Genomic DNA, 26998 nt, shown 5'->3' with positions numbered 1-26998 from the left:
GCACTGCAGCATCCCTGACCACAGGCGCTTGTCCAAGTGTCGGTGGTCAAGTGGACCTTGCAGCAAAGCGCGGAACTAAGGGCCCACCTGATGTTGAGTGACACGTGCTGGTGCAAGGCGGGGACGCCACACCGGGAGAAGTTGAGACGGCTAGGGACGGCATAGTGAGGTGCCACAGTTGCCATCAGGTCCGGGAAGGCGGGAGTTTCAACAAGCCGGAACGCCAACCTCTCCTGGGCCAGCAGTTTAGCGATGTTGGCGTTCTAGGCTTGCGTGGGTGGGTGGTTAGCGGTGTATTTCTGCCGGCGCTCCAATGTCTGAGAGATGGTGGGTTGTTGTAAAGAAGCGCCTGATGGTGCCTTTGATGGTGCAGGAGAAGGAGATAAGACAGAAACAGGGGAGGATGAGGGAGAAGTCAACAAAGTGGCGGAGGCAGATGAAGTGATGTCCTGGCTCGTCCTCTGGAGTGCATCGCCAGCACTGTGAGCAGAGGCAGTGGCATGAACGGCGGGCGACGTTTGTCCTGCCGTTGCTGCCTGCCACTGATTCCATTGCTTGGATTCCAAATGACGGTGCATTGAAGTGGTGGACAGGTTGCTCTTCTCAGGGCCCCTACTCGATTTCGAGAGGCAAATTGTGTAGACGACACTATATCTGTCCTCGGCGCATTCCTTGAAAAAACTCTACACCTTCAAGAAACATGCCCTCGATGGGGGAGTTTTTCTGGGCTGGGTACAAAAGGGAACATCTTCGGACATTCCGGGTCTGGCCTGGCTTCGGCAAAGCAGCTGACCTCTGCCTCTGGACATGTCTCTGCCTCTAGCTACCCTTTTTGGTGCTGCACCTGCCTCAACATCCACACTACTTTCCCAGCTTGACATCTGCCTTGTCCAGGTGGGGTCGGTGTCCTCGTCGTCCACCACCTCCTCTTCCAACTCCTGTCTCGCCTCCTCCTCCTGCACAATGCGCATGTCAACTGGCTGCCCTGACAGCAACTGCGTCTCATCGTCGTCGATGAGGGTGGGTTGCTGGTCATCCGCCACCAAATCGACCGGAGATGGAATGGAGGAGACTCTAGTGTTTGAGCATCTGGACACAGATACTCGTCTGTTAGGTCCGTGGAATCGCGAAATGGAGGGGCAGGTTGCGGTACAGTCAAAGGAAGGGAGAACAGCTCTGGGGAGCAGGGACAGTTGGGGTTATTGTTCTGAGAAGATTGGGAATTTTGGGTGGAAGGAGGACAAGACTGTTGGGTAAGAGGAGGTAGAGGCTGACTGGCTGGTGGACAATGTGCTTTAAGCGTTATCCGACAGCCATTGCAAGACCTGTTCCTGGTTCTCGGGCCTACTAATCTTTGTACCATTCAGCCTAGTTAATGTGGAACTTTTGTGCAAAGCGCAGAACTTAGGGCCCGCCTGATGTTAAGGGACACACGCTGGTACAAGGCTCAACTCACCCTAAGTGCCAAAAACACTGCTGGTGCAAGGCTCTACTCATGCCAAGGGCCTCAATCTCTGCTGGTAGCTCAGCTTAAGGTCATGTAACTTTGTTTGGAAGGGCTCATGTTAAGGGCTAGAAAAGTGAATTTTGGAAGGTCTTACCACATCACACACACACACTCAAAATGACAGTTAAGGGTGAGGGCTTTTGGAATTCCCATTGCCTATTCCATTTGTGGTTGTCATGGGGAACGTGATTTAAAGGGGTGGTTGTTACTGTTTGTTGAGCTTAAATTGGGGTTTGTGTCCATCCATTTGGGGAGTAAAGAAGGTTTCCAGGTATTTTCCCACTTTGATAGAGGTTTTTTTGAATGTGGAAAGTGTGTAGTTGTTAGGCAGTGATGTTGGGGTAATAGAGGGTCTTTGGTGTGTTAGATGCCCCCAGACATGCTTCCCCTGCTGTCCCAGTGTCATTCCAGAGGTGTTGGCATCATTTCCTGGGGTGTCATAGTGGACTTGGTGACCCTCCAGACACGGATTTGGGTTTCCCCCTTAACGAGTATCTGTTCCCCATAGACTATAATGGGGTTCGAAACCCGTTCGAACACACGAACATTGAGCGGCTGTTCGAATCGAATTTCGAACCTCGAACATTTTAGTGTTCGCTCATCTCTACATGTCATCAGTTCACTGACTATGGCGGATAGTTTTGGATGTGAACACAGAAGAGGTTGTGAAAAGTCCAATAATATCCAAAACTTCATTCAGATGGAATTTTTTGTCCCTAACACATAGGAATAGCCTTAAGAAAGGCTATTCATCTCCTACCTTTAGATGTCTTCTCCGCGCCGCCGTTCTGTAGAAATCCCGGTTTTCGCCGGTATGCAAATGAGTTCTTTCACAGCACTGGGGGCGGGCCCCATCGCTCAAACAGCACTGGGGGTGTCCCCAATGCTGCGAAAGAACTCTCCAGCGCCACCTCCATCTTCTTCAGGAACGTCCTCTTCCGCCGCAGCCGGTAAAACTTGTAGGCCTCGGGCCACAAGAAAATGGCCGCTTACTTACTGTTTAAGTGGCCATTTTGCTTGTGGCCGCAGACATGCGCAGAAGGCTCTGCCCAAGGCCTACAAGTTTCACTGCCTGCGCCGGAAGAGTTCTCTCGCAGCATTGGGGACGCCCCCAGTGCTGTTTGAGCGCTGGGGCCCGCCCCCAGTGCTGCAAGAGAACTCATTTGCATACCGGCAAAAAACGGGATTTCTATGGAACGGAGGCGCGGAGAAGACATCTAAAGGGAGGAGACAAATAGCCTTTCGTAGGCTATTCCTACATGTTAGGGCCTATTCACACCGAGTAAACGAGCGTGCAATGCAACACGTTTACGGGACGTTTGCGCCGCGATTTTGACGGTGCATGTTTGCGGTCGCGTTAGTAAACATGCACTGTCAAAATCGCGGCACTAATGTCCTGTAAACGCGGCACGCAAATTAACCCGGGTGAATAGGCCCTTAGGGACAAAAAATTCCATCTGAATGATAGGATCCCTTTAATAATTTAGACCAAAAAAGTCCCCACTGGCGATGACAAGATCCTGTATATGGAACTGTCCTTGAGTTAAAAGCAAATAAAAGAAAGAAAATCAATGAAAATCCTAAAAAACAATAATATAAAATCTGATGTCAGGAAAAAGAAAACAAACAAAAAATAAGAAACCACCTACATTCAGCTCGTGTTCACATTAGATCTATCGCCCTCCATTGTTACGATCTTGCTGTCAGAACTACGGGAACTACAATGTAGTCTGAACAGACCCTATTAGCAGTCAATGGGATTCTTCCATTACCATGTAGAGCCACAGTACAGAAGCCAGGACACCAGTGTGAACAGAGTCTAAGCATATCAGATGGAAATGAAAACAGAGGTAGGGGGTCTGCGCAATGGTGCCAATACACGGCTTATACACACAAGCTTATTAGGACCCCTGCAATGTAATATCCCAGGTCTCTGACTTCACAGTAAGGTATGCATCTAAGGCCTCAATAAGAAGGTGTAGTATTAATATTCATCTAGGGGAGAAGATCTGCAAAATACCTGCTGTACAGAGACACCATAGGGCGGCACACGGAGTAGCTATAGAGCCATAGCACACAACTGTAAGGACTGTGATAGGTCCCCTCTGATCTCTGTCTCCAATGTCACATCCATTATATGTCCTGCCACTGACAACCAGACACCGTCACCTTCACCTGCCATGATGTCATGAACGAGAAACCTGGACTGTACAGACTGGATAGTGATGGAGCTATTTGGGATATGATGATGGGCGGGTTGGAGTATGGAGGCCTCGTGGTGAGCGCTTCAATCCTGCCTGTACCGTGGAGAGACACGCTGCCCCCTGCTGGCGTGATAATGTGGGGGCCATCGCATAGGACAATTGGTCACCCCTAGTAAAAAAATATGCAAATCTATTCTCCAGGATGTAATTAGGAGAACAGTGCCTCTGTATGCCGCCCTCTAGAGGGCAGCCCCCTTAACATCATGCATGACTCAGTTAAAAAGCCTACTGACATGATGCGGAGTTTATTGCCAAATTAGTATTTCTATCCCAAAAGGAACAGATTCCCAGCTATGGACAGCGCTGTTTCGGTCTTTTGGACCTCCTCAGCATAGCGCAGGGATACTGATTTGGCAGAGTGAGAGACTATAGACCAGGGTCAGGGGATAATCGTACACATTAGGGACAGTGTGTGCCTACATAGGCAGTACAGAGACTTACAAGTCATTCCTGCTCCGCTAGGGATTCTGGGTAAAAAATATGAAAATCTATTCTCCAGGATGTAATTAGGAGAACAGTGCCTCTGTATGCCGCCCTCTAGAGGGCGATTATCCCCTGAACCTGGTCTATAGTCTCTCACTCTGCCAAATCAGTATCCCTGCGTTATGCTGAGGAGGTCCAAAAGACCGAAACAGCGCTGTCTGTAGCTGGGAATCTGTTAGTTTTGGAATAGAAATACTAATTTGGCAATTAAATCCACATCATGATAGTAGACTTATTAACTGAGTCATGCATGATGTTAAGGAGGCTGCCCTCTAGAGGGCGGCATACAGAGGCACTGTTCTCCTAATTACATCCTGGAGAATAGATTTGCATATTTTTTACCCAGAATCCCTAACGGAGCAGGAATGACTTGTAAGTCTCCGTACTGCCTATGTAGGCACACACTCTCCCTGATGTGTACAATTATTCCCTGACCCTGAAATCTGTAGCCATACTTTTTGGTCTTCATGGCTTAGTTACGGAGACTGTCTCCTCTTGCAGCCCACTGCATGCCTTTCCCTTTGGTGCTGCGACTATTTCTTACAACCACAGTAACCGATTTTTGATAGACAAGTCTGGCGACCCCACATCCACCAACTCCCTGACTCTGAAGTGGGCTTGTATTAGGACCTGCACTGTCTCTGCTATGACAACACGATTGACTCACTTTCACTTGAGCTGGGAGATAAATGCCTCATACGTGGCCACACTACTGTACATGGTGCAGACCCCAAAGGCCATTAGGCTATTTCTTTTCTTCCGAGTGGGTGATGTGTTAGACCCCGCAGCTCTAACTATAGTGTTCAGAGAGTGGGTGATATGTCAAGGAGCATCCCTTAGTCCATGAGAGGTGAAGTAGCAACAACTTCAAGGGGTCATGGCTCACAAAGTGGTAGCAACTTCAAGGTGCCACGGCTCATAGTGACTCTGGGGGTCAGAGTACATAAGGTGGGCTAAGGCCCCCACCTTGCGTTACCATACAATTGAATAACTATAGAGGCATAAGACGATCAAAAATCATGCACAGTGATGTGAGCGTCATAGTCAAGACGTGAATAGAATTTTATATTTCCACCTGGAGATTTCCTTTAAATACAAACTATCTGCGTATTCTTGAGTCACGTCTAATGTTATGTGCGGCGTATTTAATGACACATTTCTGAGTTATTGTACCCCGTCATATAGGTAAATGTAGCACCTTACGCACATTCGCCTCAACTGTACAGTGATGAATTCTCTAATAAAACTTAGCTGCCGCCACCTGGAAACAAGTTATGAGGGATGGTTTAATTACCGAACAATAAATGTCGCCGAAAACCAGAAACCTAGAAAACAAATAAAAGCAATATGGCCAAATGAATGGTTTTCCATTAAAGAAGGTTAACCCCCTGTTCTCCAGGATCATAGAACTGTAAAGGTCCCCTCTGGAGAAGAATTCACGGCACTTTACGGTCTTTACGATTTCTCTAGTCATATGGTGAGTCAGACCATTAGCGTTCTGCGCTCGTGCAATTATACGTCCACAATGAAACACGTATTGAGACGTTACAGACATGGCACACAAGGTGTACACAAATAATATGCAGATATGATGATGACTCTATGTAGTAGAGCGAAGAGAAAATCTAACACCTGGTGGCTCCAGACTGAGAAGAAGATACTTGCCTGGGCAGATATCTCATTTCCTGTCTTGCCAACTAATTTGCATATAGATGACTACACATGATCAGCTCATTAACGAAAGACGAGAAAATTCATAAAAGAAACAAAAAAATATTCAGTCACTCGCACTAGAAATGGTATGACCCAGACACGGTTCGTCCAAACCCTGGGTGTATATCGAACAGGCGTTTTCCACGGTCCCTTTGCAGGCGGCTCCCTGGTTGTCTTCTTCCTTTCTCTCTTCCGTTTCCTCTCATCCCACTATTGGTCCGACTCTTCGGGTCTGCTCCAGAGGTCTCATCCGGTCCACCTTCCTTCCCGGAAATTCATCCTTTTTCCCTGTATTGGGTAACCCTGGCTTCTCTCCGGGACTTGTTGATCATGTTTTCCGCAACTGGCGTCGCCTAGGGATCCACCGCGTGTGCCACTTCCGCAGTGATACGGGCTGGCGTACTTCGTCGGGTCCCCGAGCCCCTCCTGACTTGCCCCCTTTGGATGCGTGGCGGGAGATGCAACTCCGTCACTTCCTGGCTTCTCTTCCCGACCCCTCGGAGTTCCGCTCTGAACCTACGTCCTTGGAGAGGATTTTGGTTGGGGATGGCCCCCTTCGTCATTCTCTCTCGCTCACATATCGACTCTTAATTGAGCCTCCGGATGACTTTGTGCCCCCATTTCTGTTGAAATGGGAAGGTGACTTGTCTCTTTCTCTTTCCCGGGAACAGAGGCGTCGAATTTTCCGCCTTTCCCACTCCACCTCGATCAGCTCCCGCTACCAGGAGGCTAGTTATAAACTTTTGTCACGGTGGTACAGGGTCCCTACGAGGTTACACGCTATTTTCCCTCAGGTGTCTCCTTTGTGTTGGAGATGTGGTCAAGAAGATGGTGACATGCTTCATATCTTCTGGTCCTGTCCTGCTCTGTCCTCTTTTTGGGATGGAGTCAAACGTGTCACCTTGCAACTCACCAATACCCCCCACCACTTGGGTCCGGCCCTGTTTCTTCTCAATCATTGCGAGTCCTCGGTGAAAGTTTATAAACGTTCTCTGCTTCGCTTCTTGGTCATCGCTGCCCATGCGTGTATCCCGCTCTTCTGGAAGCGTGTAGAAGCCCCTCCTCTATCCCTCTGGATTTCCAAGGTCAATGAGATTATGCGGATGGAAGAACTTACCTCTTTCCTGCAGGACTCGACTGATGCTTACATCAAGACATGGTATCCTTGGTTCCAGTTTCAGGGTACCGGAGAGTATCGGACGCTCCTGGGTTCTGGTCCTCTCTCTTAGAACTGACGACCTTCACTATATCTGCAGGTCTCGCTGGTACGTGGGTTTTCGGGTTTGTCTTCTGCTCGCTCCCCCTCCCCCCCTTCCCATTCTCCCTCCCCCCCCCTTTTTTTTTTTTTTCTTTTTCTCTTTCTCTCCCTCTCTCTCTTTTTCTCTTCTCCTCCTCTCTTTTCTATCCCCTCTTTCTTTCCTACTCTCCTGCCATGGTTTGTTACTTTTTTTTTTTTCTTTTCCCCCTTTTCATCCCTTAATTTGCCTTACTTGGTTTGTCCAGGGATTCTCCCTGATGATTCCGTTTTGTTCGGTGCTTTCTCTTTTTTAATTGTTATTTGTCATTTTGCTTTTGTATATTGTCTTTGTACATCTCTGGGCGCTGGTTGGCCCTGATGTTCACTGTTTTTGTGTGTTATAAAAATTTGCAATAAAAACTTTGAATTCAAAAAAAAAAAAGAAATGGTATGACCCATCATATACTCCTCAACATTGACATTGCAATACCAAGAAGGAAAAGTCTCCGAATTCTGGAGACCCCCGGAAGGATAGTCAAGTTATGTGATATGTAAATGGTAGAATAATGGATACAAAATATTCAGCCCATCTGGATGTATTCAGTATGGAGTATGAGCGCCCCCCGCAGGAATCCTCAGACTTACACATCTAGGCATGTTACCAATGAGGGTATTAATGATTGTCTGAGGAATGTTCAGCTTAATAAGTCTCCACACACCTATATGGTGGTCTCTCCCCAAGGAGTGACGATATCCCCCTAACCCTGTCTAAGCCTCTCACCTCTACCAGGTTAGTCTTCTCTACACCGGGCTGACGAGACGCAATAACATTGAAACGGCCGTCCTCGGTTGATGGACTATACCTGGTAATAATCCCAGCGTCATTGCAAAACCTCTTGGAAGGTCGATCATGATGTTAAAGGGAGCATCCTTTATTGGGCTATATCACTGAGATTCTGTCTTACTAATTACATCAGGGAAGACAGGCTTGCACATTCCAGTGAGCACCCTCTATTGGTTTGCAACACTGAGGCACCTGACTTCCTAATTACATCATGGAAGACAGATTTGCATATTCTTCCCATGAGGAATGTTCAGTCACACTGAAAGCACCAAATCATCAGGATTGGACACTGACTGCTCCTTTATAATGGTCGGCCAATGACGTCCCAGATGTGCCAAATAGGAGACAAGTCCGGAGACTTCGCAGGTCATGACAGTAACACCAGCAACATGTGACCTGGTGATGTCCTGATGACATTTTGGAAAAATGGCTAAACCACTGGTTCACAAACCAAATCAATGTAATGCTGAGCTGTTAAGGTACCTGAAGTGAAGACTAGAGGGGTCCGACTACTGTACATAATGCCACCAAAAATCATAACACTGGGAGTGAGACCGGTGAGACATTCCCTTATAAAGTCCTCTTCAAGGTGTGGCCATGTAGTTCCTGGTGATCATTCAATCCTAGGCAAAAAGTGGGGGTTCATCACCGAAGAGGATAGACCTCCATTCCAGGATTCATCGCTGAATAGGATAGTCCTCCATTCCAGGATTCATCGCTGAATAGGATAGTCCTCCATTCCAGGATTCATCGCTGAATAGGATAGACCTCCATTCCAGGATTCATCGCTGAATAGGATAGTCCTCCATTCCAGGATTCATCGCTGAATAGGATAGTCCTCCATTCCAGGATTCATCGCAGAATAGGATAGACCTCCATTCCAGGATTCATCGCAGAATAGGATAGTCCTCCATTCCAGGATTCATCACTGAATAGGGTAGTCCTCCATTCTAGCCTCCATGCTGTGCACTATATCTTTCGAAAGCAGTGATGTGAGGTCAATAATGCGCCCATAACTGGATGTTTTACCCATAGCCCAATATTCTGTAAACCCCTTCTGGTGGTTTTTGTCCACACTAATTTCCATCCTAAGCTTGGGATGCGACATCCAGTGGATCACTATGGGCGCTTCCTCCAATCAGATGTTCTGTCCGTGCAGATCTTCACCTTCACACACTTCTGGCTGTCATTTGCTGGTTTCACAACCACCAGGACACACGACCTTGAAGAGCTCTGATGATCAATGATTTGCCATAACAAAGATTTATTGCTGTTATACTACCAAAAAATCGATTTCTACTAATGGAAACTGCTAATGTAAATTTGAGGCCATGGACGGACCTTTCTGGTGTCCTTAGCTTGTGTCCACCAGTGCAGAACCTTTCCCTGCAAAGATCTGCCATTTGTGTTATAAACCACTTTACCACATATCCCCTGTGTGCAATGCAGAGACTGGGCATCCATTTCTTAATGTATGGACTGTATACTTGTACAGACTGTAGATTTGTACAGCTAGTCTCCGGAGCTATATGAATCTGTATGCAATGAGTTTTCCCTAGGGTGATCGCAGGTTGTGTGGCCCCCTCCCACCAGCTTTGAATAGATATACTTTAAAGCTCCTGGGCTTCGATGCAAATCTGTCCCAGGGCCCCCACCTATCGTGTACTATTTATAATATTGGTGTCTTCTTCTGTGGCAGAGAGGTCCTTGAGCTCCCTCAGGCACCAGGGCATAAGTGCAAGCGTTACCTCTGCACCCCCTACAATTTCGCCCCCGCTACCTTGATGGTATGTTTATCCCTGGCCATAGGTCACACTAGCCTTGGGCTCCATATTAATATGCGCTGCGCTAGTTCTCCACTCCTTACTTTTTAGCAATGCTTTCATTGTCTGACCAGTTAACCCTTCGTGCAGCAGGATCCTCTACATATCACGTCTCCTAGTCCAGAGAGATAATCGTCACCATTTCCATGTCCTCTTATTACCACCACTTACTTTGTCGCACGTGGGCTTTGCTGTCCTGATAACTTCACATCACAAGGGAAGTTTACTGTTGTCAAACCCAATTTGCAGGGGCGCAGCGATGTCAAGTGTAATTTCACTGCATTAAACAGAAGATATCCCTCAGAGCCGTGGAAGGAACAGAAACCTTATCGGGACAATTTCTTCAGGCAATTAAGTGCGTTCACGGTAAACATTGATGTACCGAGGCATTTGCTGGTCAGAGCTCGATAAAAGCATTGATGATGTAGATTGCATGGCCTGCAGCTAGGACCCATCATCAGATCACGATGGAGGAAGAGATAGGAGGTTCGGCTCATAAAATGGGATTTAACTGTTCAAGCACTGAAGAAAATACTCCTATTGACAATGATGCAGGCGATGGTGCAAGGATATGCTAGGAGGGAGACCATACAACTGCTATGGAGCCACCAGAGAGAGGGGGTCAGTTGTGGCAGGTCCTATCGAGAGATGAGCAAACCACCACATAAAAAGCTAATTCACTGCAAATTTTCCCAAAATTTTGGGTTCAACTGTGGCCCTTCATTACTCATGACCCCACTGTATAATAATCGGAGGCCATGGGGAGGTGCGGAAAAATAATACCTATATTCTACTTCCCTCACCTCTCCTGGGCTCCTTGTCTTCTGGCCTCTTGGGTAACAACAGTAGCCCCAGCCCTGATGCAGACCCCATGTGCCTGTTGACGTCGAATCACAGGTCTCATCAGTGATTCAGTGCTGGTGACGTCACCCAGAAGGCCAGATGAGGCCAGGAAATGCACAGGAAAGAACACTAGACACCACGAGGGAGACCAGGAGATGTGAGAGAAGGTGAGTATCAGTGTTTACAATATTTCTACACCTCCCTTGAGCCCCATATTATAATCTTGGGTATGAAGAGACCCCCATAATTCATTACATTCTCCGGACATGTTAACAAACCACATCCAAACCATTAGATGGCCATATACAGAGAAATATAGGATAACTGAAAATCATGTTTTTTTCGCAAAGCTGCTCATCTCTAATCTTAGGCAGTGGGAAAATCTGCAAAGGACATATCTGTGTATAGAAATGTGCAAGTACACTTACCTATATCACCTGAGCTTACCCTCTAATGGACCTTTAAGGTTCATAATTGACTAGGATTCTGAACCCACAAGAGGATCCCCTGGGGCTTTAGTGGTCCAGATCAATGATGCTTAGACCATGCGAAGTGGCACACAACTATCCGTACAGAGACCACCTTCAGAAAACTTAGCAACAACAGATACATTGTCAAGATGTACCCCAAAAATACAAAATGATAGACAGTCTAGGATCTGGAGATCCCAGGACCAATTTGGGAAGATGATACTGACTGCATGGCAATAGAAAGTCTGTCAGCGCCTGTACCCCCCATTCTTCCCACTTGCCCCCTTGTGTTATAAGTTTCAAGATGTTAAGATGTGTTGTTGTAGAATTACTTGATAAAAAAAGTTGTGGCCGACCTCTGCCCAACATGTCCATGGGTGAAAATTTAAGAAGAACACTCTTATATAAAACGGAAGGCATAAAGAAGAAAACTATTAGGCTGAGGCCCCATGTTGCGGAAACGCAGCTTTTTTTGTTGCAGATTTTGTTGCAGTTTTTTGAGCCAAAACCAAGAATGGCTACACAAGGAATGGGACATATCTAGGAAGTTCTTATACTTCTCTTTTCTGCTCAGTCCACTCCTGACTTTGGCTCAAAAACACTCAGCAAAATCTACAACAAAAAAGTGGTGTTTCTGCAACGTGGGGCTTCAGCCTTAAGGTTACAAGATGAACCAAGAATTTAAGTAAACAAGATAGAGTTAAAGTAGTCCATGCCTCATACAATATGTGTGACTCAACCAACACAAGACATTATCAGCGGATTGGTAACACAAGGGAAAATGAATAAAGTGGAACCAAAAACACAAAGACTATAGTGACACACCCCGGAGACACATATAATAGGAAAAGACCAGTACCATGTATCAGAAATGATATCTAACATAAATCCTCCAACAGGTCTAGGAGGCTCAACAAAAAAAGAGTTTTACCTAGATAATCCCTTGAGTCATGTGATAGCAGTAATAACGACCATAAACTTAAAAAATGGTGCCCAGTGTATCGTCCATCCAGCAAAACACAATTTATTCTGTCACGTTGGCGGAGGTTTTAACACCTAAAATTTCCACTAAGTATAAAAGGTGGATAATATGGCAAAGAGAAGAATGGGATGTGTTAAACATGATGAAGAGAAGAGCAGAGAATAGGAGGTGGACAACATGGTGAAGAGTAGAGTATGAATGCTGGACAAGATGGCAAAGAGTAGAGTGTGAGAGGTGGATAACATGACGAAGAGTAGAGTATGAGAGGTAGACAACATGGCGAAGAGTAGAGTATGAGAGGTAGACAACATGGTGAAGAGTAGAGTATGAGAGGTAGACAACATGGTGAAGAGTAGAGTATGAGAGGTAGACAACATAGCGAAGAGTAGAGTATGAGAGGTGGATAACATGGTGAAGAGTAGAGTATGAGAGGTAGACAACATGGCGAAGAGTAGAGTATGAGAGGTAGACAACATGGTGAAGAGTAGAGTATGAGTGGTAGACAACATGGTGAAGAGTAGAGTATGAGAGGTAGACAACATGGTGAACAGTAGAGTATGAGTGGTGGATAACATGGTGAAGAGCATGAGTGAAGGACAAGTAGAGTATGGGGGCAACACGGTGGCTCAGTGGTTAGTACTGCAGTCTTGGAGCGCTGGAGTCCTGGGTTCGAATCCAGCCAAGAATAACATGTGCAAGGAGTTTGTATGTTCTCCCTGTTTGCATGGATTTCCTCCCATACTCCAAAGACATACTGATGGGGGGGGGGGGGAATGTACATTGGGAGCCCTATATATGGGACTCACAATCTACAAATCTACAACAACAAAAAAGAGTAGAGTATGAGCAGTAGATAACACTGAGAACAGAAGAGTAGAGAGGTGGGCAACATGAAGAAGACTGGATTACGAGAAGTAGAGAACATAGTGAATAGTATAGTATGAGAGGTGGACAATATGGAAAAGAAAATGCAAAATCGAAAACTTTGTGATCATGTTCAATTCATATTCCAACCACCAGAATACAGTCTGATTCAACCAATTGAGTTATACCTATGAACACTAAGTTATACCAAATAATCAAGAGTAAAGAAGAGAAGAATAAGAAATCATGGGAAAGAGAATAAGCATGAGAGGTAGACAACATGGTGAAGAGGACAGTACAGAATGAGGGATTGCAAACATGACAACATGGTGAAGAGAAGAGTAGAGTACAAGAGATAGACAACATGGAGAAGAGAAGAGCAGAGTACAAGTGGAGGATAACATGGAGAAGCAAAGAATAGAGTACAAGTGGAGGACAGCATGGAGAAACAAAAAATAGAGTACAAGAGGAGGACAATATGGAGAAGAGAAGAGTAGAGTACAAGAGGAGGACAACATGGAGAAGTGAAGAATAGAGTACAAGAGGTGGACAACATGGAGAAGTGAAGAATAGAGTACAAGAGATGGACAACATGGAGAAAAGAAGAGTAGAGTACAAGAAGTGGACAACATGGCGAAGCGAAGAATAGAGTACAAGAGGTGGACAACATGGAGAAAAAAAGAGTAGGGTACAAGAGATGGACAACATGAGAAGAGAAGAAGAGGTGGAAAACATGGAGGAGAGAAGAGTAAAGTACAAGAGGTGGACAATATTGAGAAGAGAAGAGTAGAGTCCCGGGGTTATTCAACAGGGTGAAAAAAAGATTAGCGTATGAGGAGGTGGGCAAAATGGCAAAATCCAAAAACATTTTCATTTATAGCAACTCAAATTTGCCAGATAATATGGAACCTGTCCATCATAAAGTATTTCCTACCCCTTGTTGAGTTCTCAGAATAATCTTCCGTTGGACCAGTCATGATTTTGTGCCTCAATAACTCCTCCGCATTGGTGATTCTCCATGTGTTGTTATTTTGAGAGGGAGAATGTTCCAGATCACAGTGGGATTCAAAATTACAGTTGAAATCTAAGGAATAAAAAATGTAAAAATGAATAAATTGCACACATCTGCTTACCTCCCAGGGGTAAAGGGAGCAGCGCACAAATGCATTTTCTCAAGTATTTTAGTTGGGAGTTTCTGCCACGAGGAAAAGTAAAAGTCTCTTACACATTATAAAGAGGTTACCAGATATATCTGAAGTTTCTAAAGTTCCTCCAAAGTATAAATATCTGCTCCACCTACCATCAGTCTTATCTACTTTATTCCTGCAACTTATTTCTATATTCAACAATTTTTGGAAAAGTGGAAGTTTTCTTACCTTCTCTCCTCTTTGTCCTCTCAGTTCAGAAACCAACATAACCTCAAAGGATCTGAACATGTCTAGATACACACAGAGCCTAACTCTCTTCTATGGTTTTACATCATTTTGTCCCTACATGACACAGCCCAAAGCTCAAAAATACTCAATAAATCCAACCTTAGAAAAAAACCTCACACAGCGGTGGACCTTATTACTAACAAACAGCAATCAACTTCTCTGACCCACAACCTCACATGTATTTAACATTTTAAACCCCTTAATCCATGTACAACATTAGAAACTGCTTTGACCAGTACTTCCTGCATCTCCTTTATTTAACAACTGAGTCCTCTTCCCCAAAATCTGTTTCTCCAGAATTATAGATGAGGCACTCTCTCTACTCTCCAAATCACACCTCATAATTGGAGACCAGGGATGAACCTTCCTATGTACAAGAATATAACTAGTATAATACTGCTCCTATGTACAAGAATATAACTACTATAATACTGCTCCTATGTACAAGAATATAACTACTATAATACTGCTCCTATGTACAAGAATATAACTACTATAATACTACTCCTATGTACAAGAATATAACTACTATAATACTGCTCCTATGTATAAGAATATAACTACTATAATACTACTCCTATGTACAAGAATATAACTACTATAATACTACTCCTATGTACAAGAATATAACTACTATAATACTGCTCCTATGTACAAGAATATAACTACTATAATACTGCTCCTATGTACAAGAATATAACTACTATAATACTACTCCTATGTACAAGAATATAACTACTATAATACTGCCTCCTATGTACAAGAATATAACTACTATAATACTACTGCTATGTACAAGAATATAACTACTATAATACTGCTCCTATGTACAAGAATATAACTACTATAATACTGCTTCTATGTACAAGAATATAACTACTATAATACTGCTCCTATGTACAAGAATATAACTGCTATAATACTGCTCCTATGTACAAGAATATAACTACTATAATACTGCTCCTATGTACAAGAATATAACTACTATAATACTGCTCCTATGTACAAGAATATAACTACTATAATACTGCTCCTATGTACAAGAATATAACTACTATAATACTGCTCCTATGTACAAGAATATAACTACTATAATACTACTCCTATGTACAAGAATATAACTACTATAATACTGCTCCTATGTATAAGAATATAACTACTATAATACTACTCCTATGTACAAGAATATAACTACTATAATACTACTCCTATGTACAAGAATATAACTACTATAATACTGCTCCTATGTATAAGAATATAACTACTATAATACTACTCCTATGTACAAGAATATAACTACTATAATACTACTCCTATGTACAAGAATATAACTACTATAATACTGCTCCTATGTACAAGAATATAACTACTATAATACTGCTCCTATGTACAAGAATATAACTACTATAAAACTACTCCTATGTACAAGAATATAACTACTATAATACTGCCTCCTATGTACAAGAATATAACTACTATAATACTGCTCCTATGTACAAGAATATAACTGCTATAATACTGCTCCTATGTTCAAGAATATAACTACTATAATACTGCTCCTATGTACAAGAATATAACTACTATAATACTGCTCCTATGTACAAGAATATAACTGCTATAATACTGCTCCTATGTTCAAGAATATAACTACTATAATACTGCTCCTATGTACAAGAATATAACTACTATAATACTGCTCCTATGTTCAAGAATATAACTACTATAATACTGCTCCTATGTACAAGAATATAACTACTATAATACTACTCCTATGTACAAGAATATAACTACTATAATACTGCCTCTTATACTGTTATATCTGGTTAGATTTGTTTCCTATTATTTATTTGCTGTATTGTGTAGAGATTTATATCCTGATATATAATTGGGACATTGTTGCCCTGGCAGGAAAACATGGATATAAAATTCAGTAAAGATACAGAAATAATCCACTTTGTGTAATAACATTTACAGTTATGGGATGGGGTTGAGGTCGGGGTTGCGGCCTGTCTGTCAGGACGTTGCGGTGTCTTCTTGTGTTAGTGATATATAATGTATCGGTATCTACGACCTCTATTGTATCTGGAGGCTTTTAACCCCGCACATCCCTCTACTACAATCACTGGTGCCTGAAATCATGTCCGGTCCTAAATCCAGAACCCGTCCTGGTCTCGTGGTTGGATTAATGATTCCTATCTGTCTTGTGTTATTCAGCCCTTAGAGTTTGGGTTTTAATTATACCGCCAATATAATGAATTTAGGAATAATAGCCAGGAGATTGCTCGAAGTATCCATTACCCCATAATGGCTGTTTGCAATCAGCATTGTAGTACAAAGTTGTTTTATAGTCAGCTCAAGGATTTTTAGAGAGTCCTAGGGAAAATTTGGAAACTAAATTAAATTTTTGGTCAACTACCAAACACCCCCCCTCCTCCCCACCCCCACTGATACCACATTACATAGTACGGGGAAATTGCTCCCGGATGAAGAAAGAATTTATTTCATGTTCAGAGGTTTTGCTGCTGACGCCTATTTAAGATTTTTTTTTTTTTTTTTTTTTTGTACATAGTAACATAAGGCCTTATTCACATGAGCCACCCAACTTTAAAGATAGGTCATCAATATTTTAGCCCCTTAAAGGGATCGTCCTTTAACAATACGCCAATTAAGATATTTTGTATTGCTGGGATTACCAGTAATGCAGCAAATGCTCAAGTTGCCTGCAGTGCCCCTACAGGAAAAGTGAAGTATTACACAGTTCCCATTGAACTCAATGTCCTGTCTATGTAATGTAAAAACTTTTTGGATCCTCTGGCCCTCGTTGTAGACACCCCATTTTCTGGTTGGATACCGTAATACTTGGAGGATGTTTTTGGAACTTATACAATATGAAGTAATGATGCTGATTTTTCAGTGCTCAATTTCCCTGCAGTGCCCCCACAGGAGAAGTGAAGTATTACACAGTTCTCATTTAAGTTAGTAGGTTGTTTATGTAATCTAGAGACTTTTTGGATTCTCTAATCACTTGTATAGTCTCTCTGCTCTCTGATTGAATAATTCTTGGAGGATATTTTTGGAACTGATGCAATATGAAGTCAATTATACTGATTTTTCAGTGCTCAATTTCCCTGCAGTGCCCCCACAGGAGAAGTGAAGTATTACACAGTTCCCATTGAAATCAATGTCCTGTCTATGTAATGTAAAAACTTTTTAGATCCTCTGGTCCTCGTTGTAGACATCCCACTTTTCTGGTTGGATACCATAATACTTGGAGGATGTTTTTGGAACTTATACAATATGAAGTAATGATGCTGATTTTTCAGTGCTCAATTTCCCTGCAGTGCCCCCACAGGAGAAGTGAAGTATTACACAATTCTCATTGAACTCAATGTCCTGTCTATTTAATGTAGAAACTTTTGGGATCCTTTGGTCCCTCGTTGTAGTCGCCCTACTTTCTGATTGGATAACTCTTGGAGGATGTTTTTGTAGCTTATACAATATGAAGTCATGATGCTGATTTTTCAGTGCTCAATTTCCCTACAGTGCCCCCACAGGAGAAGTGACGTATTACACAGTACTCATTGAAATTAATGGGTTGTTTATGTAATCTAGAGACTTTTTGGATCCTCTAATCACTTGTATAGTCTCTCTGCTCTCTGAATAATTCTTGAAGGATATTTTTGGAACTGATGCAATATGAAGTCAATTATGCTGATTTTTCAGTGCTCAATTTCCCTGCAGTGCCCCCACAGGAGAAAATAAAGTATTACACAGTTCTTATTGAAATCATTGCCCTGTCTATGTAATGTAGACTTTTTGGATCCGTTGGTCCATCACTCATTGGTAGTGGTTCTTGGGGATGTCTTTGGGATCGATGTGATATGAAGTCAAGGGCACTGATTTTTCTAAGCACTCTGAGCCTGAATTTTAGGGGAGCATCACAAATGCAAATCTCCCACTATCACCCAGAGAAAGCCACCGCTGTAATGTGCGATATTATGTTTCATCGTATTTTCCGGCATTTATCGGAAATCTCTCCCCCTCTCCGGAGCCTCGTGTGCACATTAAGCCGTCATCCTTCATAGACTCGCTGTAGCTTTTGGATTTCATTTTTTACCATTTTAATTCATTATTTTTAATACTGTACATTTCTTTCTTTAGAAATCCAATTGCAAGAAACGAGCACGTAAAAATGTCCTCGCTAACCGGTCGACATCCTGCGCAAATCATTAATGTTCGGATCAGAACATCACACCTCATTACCAATGCCAGGGTTATATGGCACATACATCCCCCGAGCAGGAATAGGAGCCCTATAAATTCTTTATATGAGGCATAGAAATACAAGGCTGGTACAAACCTAAAGATGGCTGCAGTAATGACTGACATAAAAGAGAGGGGGCGACAACAAAGATCAACATGTTCCCCCAATTATAGTGCCAGAAATCGTCACGCCCTCTCTATGGAACACCAACTAGCCCCCTAGCTGACCGACTATAAACGAAGAGGCAAGTCCTGCACAGGGAGGGAAATAACATAGATTGCACCATTTGGTGGACTCAATTCCTCAGAAATCAAAGATTAGGCCTTGGGGATCTTCCAAGGCCGTGACATCACCCAAGAGGCCATAAGAGTCTGGAAGAAAACCCTTCTGGAACACCAGATGATGCAAGGGAGACCAGGAGAGGTGAGGGAAGGTGAATATCCGGCACCTCTCCTTCGATTACCACAATAGTGATTTGTGGGCTGTGAACCTCAAAATTCTTGGGTTTTTCTGAACCTAAAATGTTTGAAACCTTGAGAATGAAGATCCTGGTAAGATGATGTGACTACTGAACTGGCCAGGAGTGAGGTCAGCTCACTATGAGGTGGAAGGAGATGGTGAGATTGCTTGAATCTTGTCCTGTGAGACAGTCGAGTAACACCCATGTAATGGGACAGCCAGTCGATAGCCTTGAGGTGCCACCAAGTGGGGAACCAATTTCTGATGATAATAGTTTGAAAAAAAGGGGCTTCCATTAAGTGGCCCCTTCTTTGACCAAGTTCTGCTACAAGGACTTTATTCTGTTTCTATAAGCTGTGTAACTCTGCGAAGATGCATAACTGCCAAAAACTTTGCCCTTGTGATAGTCTCTGTAACCACCAAACCAATTCCCTGACATTGGACTCTGCAACCACCAAACCAGTTGTCTCTTCAGTAACAATCCTCCCCCATGTCACTTGTTGTGACCACCTGTGCACTTCTTCCAAGATGCATAACTGCCACGAACTGTGACTTCACAATAAACTCTGTAACCACCAAGCCAGTTTGATGACAATGCACTCTCTAACCACCAAGCTTTTTGCCTCTTGAGTAAAATACCTCATCCAGTTCATCTGCTTAATCCACCTTTGTACCTCTTTCAAGATACATAACTGCCAAGAACTGTGTCCTTACAATAGACTCTAACCACCAAGCCAATTTGATAATGATGCACTCTGTAACCAGCAAGCCAGTTTGATGACAATGTATTTTGTAACCACCAAGCCAGTTGCCTCTTGAGTAAAATCCCTCACCCAGTTCATCTGCTGTGCCCACCTTTGTACCTGACTGTCAAGAACTGTGTCCTCACAATAGACTCTGTAACTAACAAGCCATTTGACTCACAATGAGCTCTGTAATCAACAAGCCACTTGCCTGTTAAGCAACACCCTCATTCAGTTCATCTGCTGAGTCCTCCAGTGTGCTTCTTCCAAGAAATGTAACCATGAAGAACTATACCATCAAAATAAACTCAGTAACCACAAAGCCAGTTCCCTCACCAAGCCAGTTTCCTGATAAGTAAAAACACTCCTAGTTCCTCTGTGTCTACCTGTGTGCCTCTTCCAAGAGGCGCATCCACCAAGAATTGTGGCCTCATAATAAACTGTAACCACCAAGCCAGTTCCCTTGCAATGGGCTATGTAACCACTGAGTCAGTTACCTCTTCAGTAAAACCCCAAGATCTGTGCCTTCATTATAGACTATGACAATCAAGGCAGTTCTATCACAATAGGCTCTGTAACCACCAAGTCAGCTACCTTTTGTGTAAAATCCCTCCTCCATTACATAGAAAGCCTATTGATTAAGATATGAGCGTTGTAATGCCTCATTTCTCCTTAGGTGGCGTTACAGATTGAATACCACAGATTACAGCTAATTTCTGCACTCGGGGTTATGCTCTCTTCTGGCCCTTGGTCATGGTGACCCTTAGTTTCACATGCTTGGTCTCCCACTACATCTGCGGCCCTCCCAGCAGCGCAGAGGAGCAGAGCTGAGTACTTTGTGATTGTATTTAGTTGCATTACGGCAATGTATTCATCACGCCTGGAACTCATTGCCTTCCAGCCAAACAAAATTAAATCTCGGCGTTTTATGGCGTATTTTGATAGCGCGCTCGCTGCAGAAGACATAATGTTTGATTTAAAAACTCCAAGATGGAGGGAGAGTTTTTGGGTCATTATGAGCAGGCGCGGGGGACGGAGACATTAGCAGATAACATGTTGCATTTACGTCTTCATTTCTGCAGTGTAATTTCTGGGTGCGAGTACATTATCAGCCTGACAGTCTACTCATATTTACTTTCTCCCAGACTTCTTATTGAGATGTATTACAACGTCAGCTCCGATCCTGCAAACAGGAAACCGGTAGCAATCAGTCATTGCATCAGATTACTGTAGTGCAGTAAAGGAAACTCCCAGCTTAAAGGCAAATAGACCTAAACTTATGATGGAATAGCACCACATGGTTACGCTCTCCTCTCTGGAGCAATAGCAGCCCCCTGTTGCTCTAAAACTCATTTTCATATTAAAGAGGACCTTTCACCATTTTGCCCACAGGCAGTTCTATATACTGCCGGAAAGCTGACAGTGCGCTGAGTTCAGCGCACTGTCGGCTTTCCCGATCTGTGCTCGGTGTGAAGAGCTTACGGTCCGGTGCCGTAGCTCTTCTATGGTCAGAAGGGCGTTTCTGACAGTTAGCCAGAGACGTCCTTCTTCACAGCACAGCCAATTGCGCTGTGCTGTGAGAGCCGGGAGGAACTCTCCCCTCCCTCCCTGATAATGCTCGTCTATGGACGAGTACTGCGAGCAGAGGGAGGGGGCGTTCCTCCCGGCTCTCACAGCACAGCGCGATTGGCTGTGCTGTGAAGAAGGACGTCTCTGGCTAACTGTCAGAAACGCCCTTCTGACCATAGAAGAGCTACGGCACCGGACCGTAAGCTCTTCACACCGAGCACAGATCGGGAAAGCCGACAGTGCGCTGAACTTAGCGCAGTCAGCTTTCCGGCAGTATATAGAACTGCCTGTGGGCAAAATGGTGAAAGGTCCTCTTTAACAAAAACATGAATATCTGAACAAAAGAGTCAGCAATACTCCATTTAATTCAGGTGACAGTAACCTATCTATCTGCAGGGCTGGGTGATATGCTGGTTCTGGTGACAGTAACCTATCTATCTGCAGGGCTGGGGTGATATGCTGGTTCTGGTGACAGTAACCTATCTATCTGCAGGGCTGGGGTGATATGCTGGGTCTGGTGACACTAACCTATCTATCTGCAGGGCTGGGGTGATATGCTGGGTCTGGTGACACTAACCTATCTATCTGCAGGGCTGGGTGATATGCTGGGTCTGGTGACACTAACCTATCTATCTGCAGGGCTGGGGTGATATGCTGGCTCTGGTGACAGTAACCTATCTAAATTTTCTGCATGACACATCCTATAGATATCTGATACACTGAAAAGACTTGTCTAATTTGCGGAATTTCTTTTTATTAAGGTCCCTGACGATAAGTTAACAAACCCAGCAGTCTGCAGTAACCATAGTGCTCAATTTCCCTGCAGCGCCCCCACAGGGCATATGAAGCATGACAGGCCTCTAATATCAATCAATAAGGTAACGGTGTAATACATGGATGTGCTGAGTCCTCCAGAGATACTTTTTGCAGACTATTGGCTCTGGGTAATAAATGACAATCTCGGGCAAGGATATCACCCCTGACTCTGAATTGTCTGGCAAGCATCAGTTTTTCCTATTTATTGGGGCACAACTAGTCCCATATTTCAGCTGCACTGGTCAGAGATACAGTTCCCGGGTTTACTGAATGGGTGGTAACATGGTGGCGGTGTTATTTAGGCAAAGCTACTTGTATCACTATATCATATGGGTAATATATGGCACTTTTGGGTAGTATATGTCACTATATCATTTGGGTAGTATATGTCACTACATCATTTGGGTAGTATATGTCACTACATCATTTGAGTACTATATGGCATTATATCATCTCAGTACTATATGGCACTATATTTTTTGAGTACTATGTGGCACTATACCATTTGAGTACTATATGGCACTATATCATTTGGGTACTATAAGTGGCAGCGTCAATAGAAAGTTTTGCACCGCCCCACCTAAGACATGTGTTACACTTCCACTGGACAACTTGTACAACCCTCAGATTTCCAGATTGGACTGCCATCATCTCTGGAGAGTGATTATACGAGCTCCATCATCTCACTAACTACAACCTAATCTATAGACTACAAAATCTCTTCCCGCCGCCGCCGCCGCTCTCCCTGACATAAAACGAAAACGATTTATTCATCAATTTTGTTTTATAGGTAAACACCTCGGGATGTGATAATCAGCTCCGGTGAGAAGAAACTTTCATTACTCCAGATCCTCCGTCCGACTTCATCAACATTTTTACTACGTTATTGCTTCCTGCTGTCAGCACATTATTAAGATGCACGCATCACGGGGAGACGGGCGTGAGGTGCCATCATTTGCTCCAATATCCTAATAATTCTGCATAATTCACAATGGACATGAGCCTGCAAGTGCCAAAGCATCAAAACATAACATAAAGCAAGTTTTATGACTAATCCGGAGTTATTTCTAAAAAATCTGACCGTTTTGTGTCTACAGCTCCAATACAGATTGATACGTCTCCATGGTTACAGACTACAAGCAAACCCTGTGCAGTCTGATCTTACAGTCGTGTCTTTTTCTTCTTTGTATCTCCTTCTCTGTTGTCTGTAAGTGATCAAGGAACTAGAGATGTGCAAACCGGTTCTTAATAAGGAACCTCTGAAGGTTACAGCTCCATCTTGTGTTCGGAAAAAACGATCCAGTTTTGTTTGGCCTGAACTTGTTTTGAGGTGAAATTATTATACTTGGATCCCAAGCAGCGCCGCAACTCCCATGAGGCGACCTGATGCGACTGCTTCAGGCGGCGCTATGCCAGGGCCCCGGGGAGGGCGGCATTTTTGCTTACCTAAGCTAGTCCAGGACAAGCTGTCCTGGACTGGCTTAGCGTCACCGAGCAGTGGATTGGGGAGGCCGCTGGAGCAGCGCTGCTCCAGCGGCCTCCCCTCATGCTCAGGCAGAGAGCAGGTCCTCTCTGTGCCTGCTCTCTGCCTGCTAACGCTGCTCTGCCACGCCCCCTTCGCTCCACCCCTTCGCTCCGCCCCCTCCACTCCGCCCCCTCCTCCCGGCAGGTTCACCCATGACCCCAAGGTCCAAGGTGGAGGTCCAAGGGAGGTGTAAAAAAATAAAAAAAATTTCACCCACCTTTTTTCACCTTTTTTGGGCCTCCTTGCAGTGTCTGGCGATTTGTTTCTTCCTCCACTGGGCATGTGACATTTTAGAACCGTGCCAATGCTGGTATCTGTCACTCTTCTATGACGTCATGCTCCCAGGGTCAACGCTGAGGCCTGTGGTTGGGCATCAATAGTGACATGGGCACTCCAAGCATCATGCCGTCTAGTACTCTTCTGAGACGTCGCTTATACAGAGTAGAAAGTCAGAGATCGCCAGATGTCGCAAGGAGGCTCGAAAGAGGTGAGTATAATTTTTTTAAAATTTTTTTGCACCTCCCCTGGGCCTCCACCTACACAGACCTCAGAGTATAATAAGCAGAGGTCCAGAGGAGGTGTGGACATGATAATTTTCCTCACCCCAGGACCCGGTCTTCACCTGTGGGTAGGGTTGAGCGATCGGGAAAGATCAGATCCTGATCGGCGATCAAGCAAGTTTCACGATCGGGATCGGCTGGAAAGTGATGGAAAATCGGATTTTGAAATCTCAAGATCGGCTCAACCCCACTAGATATATAATATACAATCAGGGTTGAGCGATCGGGAAAGATCGGATCCCGATCACAATCAGGATTGGGATCGGCTGGAAAATGATCGGAAATTGGGTTTTAAAATCGATCCTAAAATCTCAAGATCGGCTCAACCCTACCTGTGGGCTCTTGTGGGCTCTTTCTCAGTCCCTGAGGTCACCATTGAGTCCTGTACTTTGCCCTGAGTTGTTACGTTGGACATGTTGATGTCATGATGCACCAACATTATGACATCAGAAGTGACATCAAGAGCCTGTTGGAGAACATCAGATGCCAGGAATGAAGACCTCATGTCCATAACAGGTAAGGCAAGCTGAGTATCAGTCTTTTGTATTTTGTCCAAATTCCCCCCAGGTCTCTGCGTATAATATTCTGGGTCTGAAGAGTCTCCAGGGTATAATAATATCACATTTGGTTTGGACCAAACCAAAACTTGCAGGTGAACCCCCCGCAAACAAACGAAAAACAACACTACCCTTCAGGATCTGACTACACAAATTGTAGTCTGTAACTATGGAGATATATAGGTCTGTATATAAGTGGCAGATGCCAAATGGTGTGGAATATTTCATATCAATCCCCATAAACAATACAGTATATAGTAAGAATCACTTACCATGCTTGGGTCTGGCACCATTGTAGGAAAAAACTTCTCTCATAATCCAAGAAATATTCCAGGTGTAAAAATTCAAGGGGTTACTGGACGAGCTCTTGACATAGTGAAATCCTGGAACACACAAAAATAACAAAACACATCAATGATATCATCCCAAAGAGTTACAGAATGTGCCACACTTCAGAGCTGCATTCACAATTCTACAGACTTCAGAGCTGGAATCCCCCCATCACACCCTACTTGTTCAATGTCTGTACCAAGATTGATCTGATGATTTGTATTCTGGGAAGAGCCTGTAAGACGTTCCTGAAGAAGATGTAGGAGGTACTGGAGAGGTCTCTCGCAGCATTGGGGACGCCCCCAGTGCTGTTTGAGGGCTGGGGCCCGCCCCCAGTGCTGCGAGAGAACTCATTTGCATACTGACGAAAACCGAGATTTATACCGAATGGCGGCGTGGAGAAGACATCTAAGTAGTCTCAATGGGAGGAAGGTGAGGACCTTCCATGCTACATCCTTTCACTACTTATTCATCGCTCTTCTAATTTTTGGGCAGACGCACCCACTAACTCAAATAAGTCATCTTGTTTGCCCTTCCTTAGTGCCAGCTGCCCTTAAAGACTTTTCTAGCATTTACACAGTGATGGCCTATCCTTAGTATAGGTCATCGATATGTGCTAAATGGAGGTTTGATCTCTGGGATAAATTAGCAGTGTGTCAAGCACTGTAGGCTCTTCTTTGTGCCGATGACATCACAGTCATCGGTCACATGATATAACAGCAGTTCAATCCCTTTCAAGAGAATAGAGCTGAGTTGCAATACCAGGCACAGGCACTACAATATGTATGGCGCTGTTCTCGGTATCTAGTGAAGAGACAGAAGCACCCAATCAGAATATCTGGGTATCAGTCCCCCACAATCATATACTGATGACTTATCTTAAGGATAGATCATTAATATGTAAGTCCTGAAATCCTCCATGTTACGTCCTTTATCTCTTAATGATTAGTTTATTTTTCTGATACACTGATCCAAATCTCTTGCACTGACGCACTGTATAATGACCCCCTTCCAGCCACCACTAGAGGGAGCTTAGGCACATACACTAAATTCCTGCTCTGTATACAGATAACTCCTGAGCTCCCCTAGTGGTGACTGCAGCAAGACAGAATTTTATCATTCAGCTCTATGTCTATGCAGGAGATTTGGAGCTCTGAATGAGAAAAACAGAACTCTAAAGATTATTCTAGAAATTAATCAGCGCCAAATGTGGATCTATTAAGATAAAACTACATGATGGAAAAACTAATCTCCCTTCACATGATTGGGATTGTTCTATGCATCATAAGTCTCGCCAAATACAAGAAAATGGGTGAAATCTACGAAATGAGCGTCCATTGTATATAGTTATGGGCAGACGCGTGGAAGGTCCGTCTCCTTTCTCCATAAATATTATATTTTACAGCCCATTTAATGGAAAATAAACCGTTCCTATAATTGGGCCATATTTTTCCGCTAAGCCGAGCCAAGGTATGTCCAGTGCGTGCGCGTCCGGCGCCCCCCTCTGTGCTCCTCTATAACACCAGCCTCCGACTAGGCATTATTATGATGTAAGGTTTATCACCCCCTTTACCTCCCCTGACCACAAATCAGCTTTACAACTCATTAATTGATTGTCAGAAGGTAATAATACGCTTTTACGGGGGCGGTTTTACGGGGGCGGTATTACTCTCCGTACAGATTATTGACACTTTATTACATTCATAAAG

The 26998-nt window shown here is 44.0% G+C and overlaps 1 protein-coding gene across 1 annotated transcript in view; it reads right to left on the bottom strand.

The window, feature by feature from the left end:
- ALK (ALK receptor tyrosine kinase) overlaps window positions 1–26998 on the bottom strand; it is a 435118-nt gene that overhangs the window by 277873 nt on the left and 130247 nt on the right. Inside the window, exons 2-3 of the mRNA XM_075267217.1 lie at window positions 25232–25342; window positions 13965–14114 (exon numbers count right to left, since the gene is read on the bottom strand). Coding sequence (XP_075123318.1) covers window positions 13965–14114; window positions 25232–25342 — 261 coding nt within the window. The remainder of the gene's footprint in view (window positions 1–13964; window positions 14115–25231; window positions 25343–26998) is intronic.

This window comes from Leptodactylus fuscus, chromosome 3, assembly GCF_031893055.1.
Source record: "Leptodactylus fuscus isolate aLepFus1 chromosome 3, aLepFus1.hap2, whole genome shotgun sequence".
NCBI classification, from domain to species: domain Eukaryota; kingdom Metazoa; phylum Chordata; class Amphibia; order Anura; family Leptodactylidae; genus Leptodactylus; species Leptodactylus fuscus.
This window is presented reverse-complemented; position numbering and strand designations above follow the sequence as displayed.